The 13,828-nt window shown below is 40.0% G+C and overlaps 1 protein-coding gene across 2 annotated transcripts in view; it reads left to right on the forward strand.

The window, feature by feature from the left end:
• Positions 1 to 3,630: 3,630 nt before the first annotated feature.
• Positions 3,631 to 13,828, forward strand: part of LOC142759959 (uncharacterized) — a 55,164-nt gene continuing 44,966 nt past the window's right edge. Inside the window, exons 1-2 of one of the 2 annotated variants that reach the window (XM_075862785.1) lie at positions 3,631 to 3,706; positions 11,188 to 11,349. In XM_075862785.1, coding sequence (XP_075718900.1) covers positions 3,638 to 3,706; positions 11,188 to 11,349 — 231 coding nt within the window. In that variant the 5' untranslated portion in view covers positions 3,631 to 3,637. The remainder of the gene's footprint in view (positions 3,707 to 11,187; positions 11,350 to 13,828) is intronic. The other variant, XM_075862786.1, reaches the window with a different exon arrangement.

Here is a 13,828-nt window from a genome sequence, read left to right on the forward strand (position 1 = left end):
GGCCTAGTGGGTCCACATACCCACAGATCGTGATATATATGTACTGAGCTTTGTTCTGGTGCTGTATATATGTACTGAGCTTGGTTCTGGAGTTATATACATCATAACAACCAAGCTCAATACATATATACAGCACGAAAGAGAAGCTCAGAACATATATACAACTCCAGAACCAAGCTCAGCATATAAATACAGCACCAGAACCAAGCTCAGTACATATATACAGCACCATAACAAAGCTTAGTACATATACACAGCATCAGAACCAAGCTCATTACGTACATACAGCACCACAGCAAAGCTCAGTACACAAATACAACACCAGAACCAAGCTCAGTACATATATACAGCATCAGAACCAAGCTCAGTACATAAATACAGCTGTAATGACGGGGTAGGGAGACAGACAGGTGAGCCCTAATCTACCCGCCACTCAGTCCCTGCCTACTTGCAACGACCCATACTAGGCGATGGGGTACAACTGGGCGACGGTCCCTACGCTCAGTAAGTGCACGACAGACAAACAGACAAGGGTACACAGAAGAAAGGGAAACGGGGCAGCTGCCCACGGAGACACCGTGAGCAACAAGAGTAGTGAACGAGCCGAGTCAAACCAGGAGTGCACGAGGTACAAAACGCTGAGCAGGAGAGTGGTCAGTAAGCCAAGGTCAATAACAAGCAGAGGATCAGTAGTTCAAGCAGCAGCAGCAGAGCCAGGAAACAAGCAGAGCAGAATCACAGGCAAAGTAGGAACAGGAAAGGCAGGTATAAATAGACAGTGGGCGGGAGCTAGCTCCGTCTGGCCAGGCTGTGATAGGCTCTCCCACTCCTAAGCCTGCCATCCTGAGTGGTGGAAGATGGAGTCAGTCTCACAGACATAGGAGCAGGTGCAGACTGATTACCCACGGGCGTCGACACAGAAGCTGTGTCTGGCAGATCCTTTACAACAGCACCGCAACAAAGCTCAAAACATATAAACATGTACTGAGTTTGGTTTTGATGCTGTATTTATGTACTAAGTTGTGTTGTGGTGCTGTTTATATGTACTGAGCTTTGTTTTGGTGCTGTATATATGTACTGAGCTTAGTTCTGGTGCTGTATTTATATAATGAGCTTGGTTATTGGGTTGAATATACGTACCGAGCTTTGTTCTGGTGCAGTATATATGTACTGAGCTTGGTTTAGGTGCTGTATTTATGTACTAAGCTTTGTTGTGGTTCTGAATATATGTACTGAGCTTTGTTCTGGTGCTGCATATATGTACTGAGCGTAGTTCTGGTGCTGTATTTATATGCTGAGCATGTTTCTGGAGTTGTATATATGTACTGAGTTTGGTTCGGGTGCTGTATAGATGTACTGAGCTTGGTTCTGGTGCTGTATATATGTACTGAGCTAAGTTCTGGAGTTGTATATATGTACTGAGTATCTCTTTGGTGCTATATATATGTACTGAGCTTGGTTCTGGTGTTGTATTTATGTACTGAGCTTTGTTCTGGCACTGTATATATGCACTGAGCTTGGTTCTGTTGCTGTATTTATGTACTTAGCTTGGTTCCGGCACTGTATATATATACTGAGTTTTGTTCTGGTACTGTATATATGTACTCAGTTTTGTTCTGGTGCTGTATATATGTACTGAGTTTTGTTCTGGTACTGTATATATGTACTGAGTTTTGTTCTGTTGCTCTATAGATGTACTGAGCTTTGTTCTGGTGCTGTATATATGTACTGAACTTGGTTCTGGCACCGTATCTGTGCATTAGCCAGGAGATTTGTTGCAGCTTACTGCGCACTGTCCTCCACCCTTCTCACAGTGCACAGCCCAAGTAAATGGGCTTGGGACGCAAAGGATATAAGGATATTGAATGTGCGCATATAGGTCTATACGAAATGGGTGACTTTAATATAATGAGTGTCGGTAGGTAAGTAGGCATGCACGATTATGTTATTTATATACATCGAGTGGAAATCCAGTTAAACATTCTGGACAGGGAATTTCTTTAGAGTTCACTTTAATATAGGGTTTATTTGGAATATCGACATTATTTTATTATTAGAATAATTTTCCATGGCGCGATACACCGCAAAACACTGCGATGCCCCCCGTGCATATGTTTTTGTCTGCAAAACAGGGAACCTGTTGTTAAAAATTTGAATCCCACCCCTGGTGGCACCTGATATTTAGCCCTAATTTTTGTGAATGTGGTGATCCTGCCCTGTAAACAAATCTCCCAGTGTTGAAATTACCGATATAAGATTTGTCACCGTATGGTCCTAGCTTTAACTCCTTCAAAGCTCATCAGAGATTTACGTCAGTGGAAACACAATTTTCACACTTACACTTTTTTTCTAACAATTGCCAATGGATCATCTAGTAAACACTAATAAAACCGCGATCATCCCACTTAATGTGACAGTGCTCATAAAGAGATGTAAAATAGTTTATCATTGCCGACTCCAGGAATGTCTGGAAGACTTTCAAAGTAAAGCCGGCCATAGACATAAAATAGCTGTCTGCCAAACCTGGGGGTAATAGGGCTAGCACTGTGCGTAGCTCTGTTATGGAGGCTCTGTAGCTGTCGATGTTATAGGCTTCTGAGGATGGCACTGTTGTGGTGGCATGGCAACTGCCACTGTTATGGGGGCACTATGATTGTCTGTTAGGGGCATACATTGGCTATCACTGCTATGAGTAACTATAGTTGTCACAGGTATGGAGGTCCTGGAGCTATTACTGTTGTGGGGCACTATAACTCTCACAGTTAGAGAGGCACTGCAGATTGATTTAATTTTTATGGGGCAATGTGATTGTGTTTATAGGCCAAAATATATGTCAAAGTGTTAAGAATATTTAAGGGTGGGACTTTCTTTTTCTCTCAAACGTCGTTCCTTAAAAGCAGGCACATACACTATAAATACAACACAATCTGCAAATAACGATAGGAAGACAACAGTTTGTTACATTTTGTAATAAACAGTACAAATAAAATCACGGCCCCACAAAACCCTCAAACAAATATCATGTAAAAACTGATCAGGCGATAACATTACAACATCTGCCATCTTGGCTTATAAAAACTGAAACAAAGACAATTTGGAGCAACCAATCAGATTCCAGCTACATTTCTAGTGCAGATTAGAAAATGAAAGCAGTGATCTGATTGGTTGCCATAGGTGACACTAATTTCAGAAATCAGGGCCTACTCCTGTTTGAGTACCGAACATTTGATATTGATGTGAACTGAGAATACTTAGATGGCAAGTAACCACAAAATGATATCAAGTTATTGTTATATACACAGGGATATAAGAAGGTGGTGCAATAATAATACTAGACAAAGCTATCTCATTATATAAATGAATGTATTCTATCATGTACATAAATCCATATAAAATAACATCATTAGAAATGTAGCTTTTGTAGTAGTATTAAAAGAACACATTCAGTTATTATGGATATTATTGATAATCCACTAATCATTCTGACTATTAATTTCAATATATATATATATATATATATATATATATATATATATATATATATATATATATAATATATATATATATATATATATTAATATCCAGGACACACAACCTGTTGTTTTTCATTTCTTCTATTTATGTAGGTACATTAGACATGGCATCTAAATATCCTGTGAAGTCAGGCTACAAGTATTCATTCTACAGGACAAGACTTGGTGAACCGGTAAGTTTTCCCAATTTCCTTCCATCATCTGTATATACACTAAATGGCCACTATGTTATTGAAACCCATATAGTAGTGCATTGGACCTCCTTTTACCTACAGAACCGCAGCAATTAATTGGGAGAAAGATTCCACTAGGTATTGGAATTGTTCTGCAAAACTATTAGCCCATGCGGACAGGATAGCTTCTCGCAGTTGCCTCTAAAGTCTCCTTCTGCCATAGGGTGAACAGCTGCCATAAAGGGATGAACTTGGTCACCCCAGTACTTAGGTAAGCCCTACTGTTCAAACGTCCCTCCACAGGTAACAGGGTGTGCCAAGAAAACATTCCCCACACCATTACTCCCCTCCACCAGCCTGAACTGTTTACACCTAACGCGAAGGGTTCATCGATTTATGCCACTTGTGCGAGATTCTGCCCCTCCCATCAGCATGGTGGATTCATCTGACCAGGCAATGTCTTACCACTGCTCAGCTTACTGTTTCCCTTTGACAGCAATTGCACTCAAACTGCTGTTATAGCCCATCTGTGCTAAGGAACAAGTTGTGCATTTGGACATGCTAGTTGGAGCAGCAGAGTTGTACTCGGCCGCAATTTGTTTGACTGTGCACCGCCTTTTGGTAAGAACGATTCTTGACATCCTCCTCTGACCCTTCATCCACTAGTTATTTATGTCCACAGGATCTCCTTTGCTGGATTTTGTTGCTCAATGACACTGTTCTCTGTATATTCTCGACAATGGCCCCGGCTAGACTAACAGCGATGACCATGCCTTGCTCTAAGTCACTCTGATCGCTTGAGTTTCCCATTCTCATGTGGATTCAAACTGAAACGAATCCACGGAAAATTTGCTCAACTAAATTTATGCTGCACTCTGGGGTAACGTGTCTAATTTCCATGCAGGGAAACTCCAATCCTGAAAGCGTAGGTCTGTCTAATGTCTAATAAAGTAGCCATTCAGTGTATACATCCTAATTGCTGATGCACCGTGCAGTTAAGGTTATATATATATACACACACACACTTTAATGGCAATTTGAGCAATAAGAAATATATGAAGTTCCTGCACCACTTTTTTGACACATGCAACTCATTAAAAATAATCTAATAAGAAAAGTGGCAGAAAACACGCTGCACGAGGCAGAGATACTGGCAGACAGCTGGGATGTTACACAGTATGCACACTCGCAATGTTAGATTTCCCCAGTAGAATCCCAGGGACATCCCCATGGATACAATGGGAGCTTCCCTCACACATAATACATGATCATCATGGATTCCAGCAATCAGGCCCCTGTCCATAAGCTCACTGTTGGGGAAGTAGCTTCCAGAAAAAGGTTTATCTAGCGTGGACAACCACCTTTAAAGCAGATGTCCATTGGCCTTAAAAATTATAGTCAGTAGCCTTATCCGCCATATATTTTCTTTTGGTGTTCATTGCTTGTTTTTTATTAGCTCTGCCCACATCAAACCTCTAAAGCCATATGCACACGGCCGTGCCCATAATTACTGCCCTTGATTGCGGGTATGGCAGCATGGCCCGTAAAATGCAAAAAACTGACGTTCCATAATTTTCAGAACATTTCTATGGCACGGACACCCATCCGTAGTGATACGGAAAGGTATCCGCGGCCAATAGAACTGAATGGGTTCGTAATTGCAGACTATGTCACGTTCCGCAATTACAGAGAATTTTTACGGTCCTGTGCATGGGGCCTTAGAGTAGAACACTTTTGGTGACATCTACCAAGCAGGCAGAGTTACAGAGTAAGGTACCGGATTGTAGGTAGATTTCTAGTTAGCCATGCCAGCAGTCAGGGCAAGAAGACTTTGTGAAGGTTGATAAACAAGTCGAGGTTCCAGCTAATGGAGTTTATGCATTTATTTAAAATTGCTATATAGACAAATGAGGAAACAGACAAAGACAATGCTATGGCAGCCCCAGTATCCGGGGAAGACAATATGAATTTGAAACAAATTTAACAATAAAACGAAAAACAAAATAGTAAAATCAAAAAATAATGTAAAGTAAAAAAATACTTGAAAAAAAAGCAAAGAACACCACCAGCCCAAATCACGGTGCTAATGCTCACGACACAAATCTACACGTGCCAAATATTAAAATGACCATATTGTTTTTTATTGCAATGTTACGCTATTAAATCTCAAAATAGAGACTATTTTTTTTAGGGGGGCTTGTACACTTTAACCCCTTAATGACCGGGCATGTTTGTACCTTAATGACCAAGCCAGATTTGTCAAATCTGGTATGTCTGACTTTATCAGAGAATAACTCTGTGAAAGTTTTGAATATCCAAGTAATTATGACATTGTTTTTTCGTCACATGTTGTACTTTATTTTAGTGGTAAAAGTAGACTGATACGATTTGCGGAAATTAATTAAAAAATAGAGAAATTGAAGAAATTTTGTAAAAATTATCATTTATCCCTATTTTTAACTGCAATATGTGACATATGTACATACATACTGCACAATTTTTTTAATTAAATATATATTTCCATCTCTTTACTCTATTTTGGCAGCACTTTTGAAAAAAAAATTTTTTTTTGAGCAATTTGGAAGACTTACAAATTTAGTAATCAATTTATACATTTTGAAGTACATTTTGTTTTCCTGCACCAAGCCAGGTTTTCAGAGGCTCATAGGTGTCAGAATGGTGGAAACCCCCACAAGTGACACCATTTTGAAAACTACACCCCTTAAGGTATTTATTAAGGGGTGTTGTAAGTATTTTGACCCCACAGTTTTTTTTGTAAGAATTCATGCAAAGCAGGCGTAAAAAAATATAATTTCACTTTTTTCATAGAAGTATCACTTTGAAGACCGATTTCTTTGTAAAGCGACCATGAGAATGAAGAAACACACCCCAAAATCTATCACCCTCTTTCTCCTGTTTTCAAAAATACCCACATTGTGGCCCTAATGCGTTGTTTGGACACACGGCAGGGCCCCAAAGGAAGGGAGCACCCGGAGGCTTTCAGGACTCATATTTTGCTTGAAAATGTTTTAGGCCCCACTGTACATTTGGAGAAGCTTTGAGCTGCCAGAACGATAGAAACTGCCCATAAACGACCCCATTTCGAAAACTAGACCCCTTAAGGTATTTATCTAGGGGTATAGTTAGCATTTTGACCACACAGGTTTTTCGCTAAATATATTGGAATTAGTCTGTAAAAATTAAAATGTACTTTTTTTCTGAAACAACATATCAATTTTTATTATTTACAAGGAATAACGAAGAAAATGCACCCCAACATTTGTAAAGCAATGTCTCCCGATTACGACAATACCCCATATGTGGTAATAAACTGCTGTTTGGACCCACAGCAGGGCTCAGAAGGGAAGGAGCGCCATTTGGATTTATGATTTTGCTGGAATGGTTTTCGGTGCCATGTCGCATTTGCAATGCACTGGAGGGACTAAAACAGTGGAAACCCCCCAAAAGTGACCCCATTTTGGAAAAACCTTAAATGAATTTTTCTAGGGGTATAGTGAGCATTTACACCCCACGGGTCTTTTGCAGAGTTTATTAGAATTAGGGCGCGAAAATTAATATCCAAATTTTCTAATTTTCACAAGGGATAAAGGAGGAAAAAAACAATTTCTCCCGAGTACGGAAATACCCCACATGTGGTCATATGTTTTTTCATTAGAAATGAATTAACCCTTTCAGGACTGATCCATTTTTTGCTTTCTTATTTTAGATTTTCCCTCCCCGCTTTCCAAGAGCCATAACTTTTTTATTTTTCCATCAATAGAGCGGTGTGAGGGCTTATTTCTTGCGGGAGGAGCTGCAGTTCTTATTGGTACCATTTTTTGGTACATAAAAAGTGATTCAAAAGTTGTATTACATTTTTTTTTTACAGCAAAGGTGTCAAAAAAAAAAAAACTGCGATTTTGGCGGTTTCAATTATTACATTTTTTTAAGGTGTGCACTGTGCAAATTAAATAATGGTATATTGTAATAGTTTGGACTTTTACGGACGTAGCGATACCAATTTTGTTCATTTTTTTACATTACTTTAGAAGAAAAATGCGAAAAGGTGTTTTGTTTTTTTAACTTTAAAAAAATAAATTCTCACTACTAATAACTATAATTCTTCTACACATTTTATTAATTAATCCCCTTAGGGGACTTGATCCAGCGATCATTGGATCACTGGTACAATATACTGCAATACTAATGTATTGCAGTATATTGTTATTCTTACAGGCTTCTGTAACAGCGCGATCGCTGTTCCTGTCCGTTAGTATTGAGGGGGCCTGCTGTAATACACAGCCGACACCCGCAGCGTATGGAGCGGGCTCAGAACGTGAGCCGGCTCCATACATCAACCGCCGCACCATGACGGGCAATTAAGTCATAGTGCGCAAAGGGGTTAATGCACAGCGGATGGTTCAAAGTGAAAATTGCAATTTTCCACTGATACGCCATTTTAGTGCATAATATGTTGTGCCCAGTGTGTGCCACAGAAGACAAATACCTCATAAAACGTTAAGCGGGTTCTCTCGGGTATGGCGACGCCATATGTGTGGGCGCAAACTGCTGCTTGGGCACGCTGCAGGGCTCAGAAGGGAGGGAGCGCCATTTTGCTTTTGGAGCGCAGATTTTGCTTGGTAGGTTTCTGTTTTGGGTTTCGCTGGTGTTTCAGTTTATAATGTGGGGGGCATATGTGAGCTGTGCGGGGTACATCGGGGTATATGTAATCTGTGCGGGGTACATCAGGGTATAATAAGAGGGTATAATAATGGGGTAAATAAATAATATTTCATAGATATGTGGCCGGTGTCGCACTGATAAATGGCGCCCGATCTTATCCACTTTTGGAACACTCTGCACATTTTGCATCGCCATAATCTGAAAGCCAGAACTTTTTTATTTTTTCACCACCGGAGCTGTGTGAGGGCTTATTTGTTGCGGGACAATCTGTCGTTTTCATTGGTACCATTTTGGGGTACATGCGATTTTTTTTTTTATCACTTTTTGTTCAATTTTTTTGCAATCCTGAGCAAAAAACAGGAATTCTGACACCGTTTTTTAGGTTTTCTTTTTGCGGCGCTCACCGTACGCTATAGGTGACATTTTTACTTTATTCTGCGGGTCGGTACGATTACGGCGATACCATATGTATATAGGTTTGGTCCTTTTTTTTAGCGTTTTCACAATAAAATGACTTATTTATAAACAAAAAAAATTTCTGTGTCACCATATTCTGAGAGCCATAATTTTTTTATTTTTTAGTCAAAAAAGCTGTGTAAGGGCTTGTTTTTTGCGGGACGGATAGAAGTTTTTATTGGTACTATTTTCGGGTACATGCGACTTTTTGATCACTTTTTATTCTTTATTTAGGGAGCGGTGGTGACCAAAAAAATTGTGATTCTGTCGTCGTTTTTTATTGATTTTTTTTGGGGTGTTCATCGTGCGGGGAAAATAACATTACAGTTTTATAGTTGGGGTCGTTATGAACGCGGTGATACCAAATATGTGTACTTTTTTAACGTGTTCATTTTTTTTCTATAATAAAAGTCTTATTATAGGAAAAAAAGCATTTTGTGTTTATATAACTTATAACTTTTATTTTTACACTTTTTTTAAAACATCTTTATTACTTTTTTTTACTTTTTTTACTTGTCCCACTAGGGGACACTCAGACTTGCAGCTTTGCTCGCTGCTAGAGTACATTACACTACACACGTAGTGTAATGTACTCTAACTGTCATTGTGACGTGACTGTCACACTGACAGGAAGCAGAGGAGGAACGGCCGGAGGCTGTTCCTCCGAGGCTTCCGTACATGGCAACCCGGAGGTCATTATCTGACCTCCGATTGCCGTGACAAGCATCGGTAGCCCCCACGATCACTTCGTGGGGGCTGCCGATGTGCTTCAAACCACTTAAATGCGGCGACGGCAATCCGTCGCCGCACTTAAGGGGTTAATTGCCGAAAGCAGCGGCGATGGTTCGCTGTCCAGCGAGACTGATGTCTCAGCTGTCTAGGACAGCTGTCAGCGTGGGTCTGTCACTCTGTGTTTACACAGAGTGACAGTTTGAAATGCGGACGAAAATGCACGTCCTGGTGCGGGAACTAGCAGCCGACCAGGACGTGCATTTTCGTCCTTGGTCGTGAAAGGGTTAAGCTTATTATTGCAAAAACATGAGAGGTGAGAGGGGGGCTTTAACCCCTTTCCGTCGTAAACAACTTTCAGATTTTAATTTTCGTTTTTTCCTCCCCACCTTCCAAAAGCCATAACGTCTTTATTTTTCCATCGATATAGTCCTATGAGGGCTTGATTTTTGCGGGACGAGTTGTAGTTTTTCATAGCATCATTTATTGTGCCATATAATGTACTAGGAAACGGGAAAAAAATTATTTGTGGGGTAGAAAATGAAAAAAACAGCGATTCGTCCATTGATTTTTGCACTTTTTTTTACGAAATTCACTGTGCAATTATAACATGTTAACTTTATTCTGCCGGTCAATACTACCACAGCGATACCAAATATATATAGTTTTTTCTATATTTTACTACTTTTACAAGTAAAAAACTAAGTGTAAAAAATGTAATTTATTTTGTGTCGCCAAATTCTGAGACACATAACTTTTAGATTTTTCCGTTGATTACGTGGTATGAGGACTTATTTCTTGCAGGATAAGCTGTAGTTTTTAATGATACCATTTTGGGGTAGATGCAACGTTTTGATCACTTTTTATTCCATTCTTTGAGGGAGATGAGGTGACCAAAAAATAGCAAATCTGCCATTTACAATTTTTTTTTTTGTGGCGTACACTGTGCAGGTTAAATAATGATATATTGTAATAGTTCAGACTTTTACGGATGCGGCGATACCAATTATATTTTTATTTTTTTTACTAAGCTCTAGGGGGAAAATGGGAAAAGGTTTTTTTTTTAACTTTTAATTTTTTTTTATTTTTTTTTACATAAAACCACTTTATTTTACTAATTTTTACATTTTTATTCGTCCCCCAAGGGGACTTCAACCAGCGATCGTCGGATCGCTTGCACTATATACTGCAATACTAATGCATTGCAGTATATCGTCTTTCTGACAGGCTTCTATTAAGCCCCGTAGGAGCACAAAGATGGCAGACCTAGGGGCCTTCATTAGGCCCCCCGGCAGCCATAGCAGCCATCGCCACCCCGCGATTGCATTGCGGGGGGCGCGATGAGCTGCTAGAGGGGGTCGTCCCCCTCTTTCTAACCATTTAAATGCCACGGTCGCTATTGACCGTGGCATTTAACGGGTTAAACGAGCAGGAACGTACAGCCGACACCCTGCATCGTATGGTGCGGGTTCACTCCGTGAGCCCGTTCCATACTTCCCCTACCCGGCCATGACGTAACCATACGTCAAATGTCGGGAAGGGGTTAAAGCAAGATTTACATGTTTTTCACATTTGTTTACCAGTAAAGCTAATGTAAAGATTTTTAATTTCAGCTTCACCAAACAGGATATGAGTTTGATCTGACAGACCCAAACTGTTACTTACTTAAAACAGAGTACAACAATTTACATGATCCACACCTGAAATCCTTCTTCTATAGCAAAGCCAGACATAGTCACCTACTTTCAGAAGGGTATATAACCAAAGACAAAAAGGTAAGTTTACTGGTTGAGTCCACTATGACCCCCAGAGCCCCAATAACTATCCATCTATCTATCTATCCATCCATCCATCCATCCATCCATCCATCCATCCATCCATCCATCCATCTATCTATCTATCTATCTATCTATCTATCTATCTATCTATCTATCTATCTATCTATCTATCTATCTATCTATCTATCTATCTATCTATCTATCTATCTATCCATCCATCCATCCATCCATCCATCCATCCATCTCTATCTAAAAAGAATAATACAAAGCAGAGCAGCACCAAAAAATTTTTATTCCTTTTGGAAGGATTGTGTGTGCAAGCTTCAGGGCCACGACATCCGGACCCACAATTTAGAAATCCAAAAATAGGCAGCACTACACATTTTAATATCAAAGTGAAAAATATTTATTCACCCATATGGCAAAGTGCGATGTTTCAGCCCCAGCACAGGCCTTCCTCAAGCAATTTCAACAATGTGCATCACATGTTTGATCCAGTGCTAGAACCCTCTGATGTAATCACTAGAAAGGCCGATGAACTTCCCTGCTGAACCGCGCGTGTCCGCTCCGCACACGCATGCGCAGAAAGGAATTCATCGTAGTTGTGACCATCTCTAAAGACGGCAAATATACCCTTTCTCCCATATATGCAACTATTCAATATTTAATAAAGTGCCTAGGAACAGGCACTTTATTCAACTTGGCTTCGAGATACAGGGCACCATGACTGTCGTGGACTTCCGAGCAGTGAGTTATTAATTGAAATATATATTACAACATGTGTTTATATGGAATTGTGATTAGTTATACACTACCGTTCAAAATTTTAGGGTCACTTAGAAATTTGCTTATTTTTGCAAGAAAAGCACAGTTTTTTTTCAATGAAGATAACATTAAATTAGTCAGAAATACACTCTATACATTGTTAATGTGCTAAATGACTATTCTAGCTGCAAACGTCTGTTTTTTAATGCAATATCTACATAGGTGTATAGAGGCCCATTTCCAGCAACCATCACTCCAGTGTTCTAATGGTACATTGTGTTTGCTAACTGTGTTAGAAGGCTAATGGATGATTAGAAAACACTTGAAAACCCTTGTGCAATTATGTTAGCGCCGCTGTAAACAGTTTTGCTGTTTAGAGGAGCTATAAAACTGACCTTCCTTTGAGCTAGTTGAGAATCTGGAGCATTACATTTGTGGGTTCGATTAAACTCTCAAAATGGCTAGAAAAAGAGAGCTTTCATGTGAAACTCGACAGTCTATTCTTGTTCTTAGAAATTAAGGCTATTCCATGCGAGAAATTGCCAAGAAACTGAAGATTTCCTACAACGGTGTCAACGGTGTCCCTTCAGAGGACAGCACAAACAGGCTCTAACCAGAGTAGAAAGAGAAGTGTGAGGCCCCGCCGCACAACTGAGCAACAAGACAAGTACATTAGAGTCTCTAGTTTGAGAAATAGACACCTCACAGGTCCTCAACTGGCAGCTTCATTAAATAGTACCCGCAAAACGCCAGTGTCAACGTCTACAGTGAAGAGGCGACTCCGGGATGGCCTTCAGGGCAGAGTGGCAAAGAAAAAGCCATGTCTGAGACTGGCTAATAAAAGGAAAAGATTAATATGGGCAAAAGCACACAGACATTGGACAGATGAAGATTGGAAAAAGTGTTATGGACAGACGAGTCAAAGTTTGAGGTGTTTGGATCACACAGAAGAGCATTTGTGAGACGCAGAACTGAAAAGATGCTGGAAGAGTGCCTGACGCCATCTGTCAAGCATGGTGGAGGTAATGTGATGGTCTGGGGTTGCTTTGGTGCTGGTAAAATGGGAGATTTGTACAAGGTAAAAGGGATTTTGAATAAGGAAGGCTATCACTCCATTTTGCAACGCCATGCCATACCCTGTGGACAGCGCTTGATTGGAGCCGATTTCATCCTACAACAGGACAATGACCCAAAGCACACCTCCAAATTATGCAAGAACTATTTAGGGAAGAAGCAGGCAGCCGGTATTCTATCTGTAATGGAGTGGCCAGCGTAGTCACCAGATCTCAACCCCATAGAGCTGTTGTGGGAGCAGCTTGACCATATGGTACGCAAGAAGTGCCCATCAAGCCAATCCAACTTGTGAGAGGGGCTTCTGGAAGCATGGGGTGAAATTTCTCCCGATTACCTCAGCAAATTAACAGCTAGAATGCCAAAGGTCTGCAATGCTGTAATTGCTGCAAATGGAGCATTCTTTGACGAAAGCAAAGTTTGAAGGAGAAAATTATTATTTCAAATAAAAATCATTATTTCTAACCTTGTCAATGTCTTGACTATATTTTCTAGTCACTTTGCAACTCATTTGATAAATATAAGTGTGAGTTTTCATGGAAAACACAAAATTGTCTGGGTGACCCCAAACTTTTGAACGGTAGTGTATATTGAGAAAGGATTAAATGGGTAAACTCATGTATATTTTTAATTAATGTTT

This window comes from Rhinoderma darwinii, chromosome 4, assembly GCF_050947455.1.
Source record: "Rhinoderma darwinii isolate aRhiDar2 chromosome 4, aRhiDar2.hap1, whole genome shotgun sequence".
NCBI lineage: Eukaryota > Metazoa > Chordata > Amphibia > Anura > Rhinodermatidae > Rhinoderma > Rhinoderma darwinii.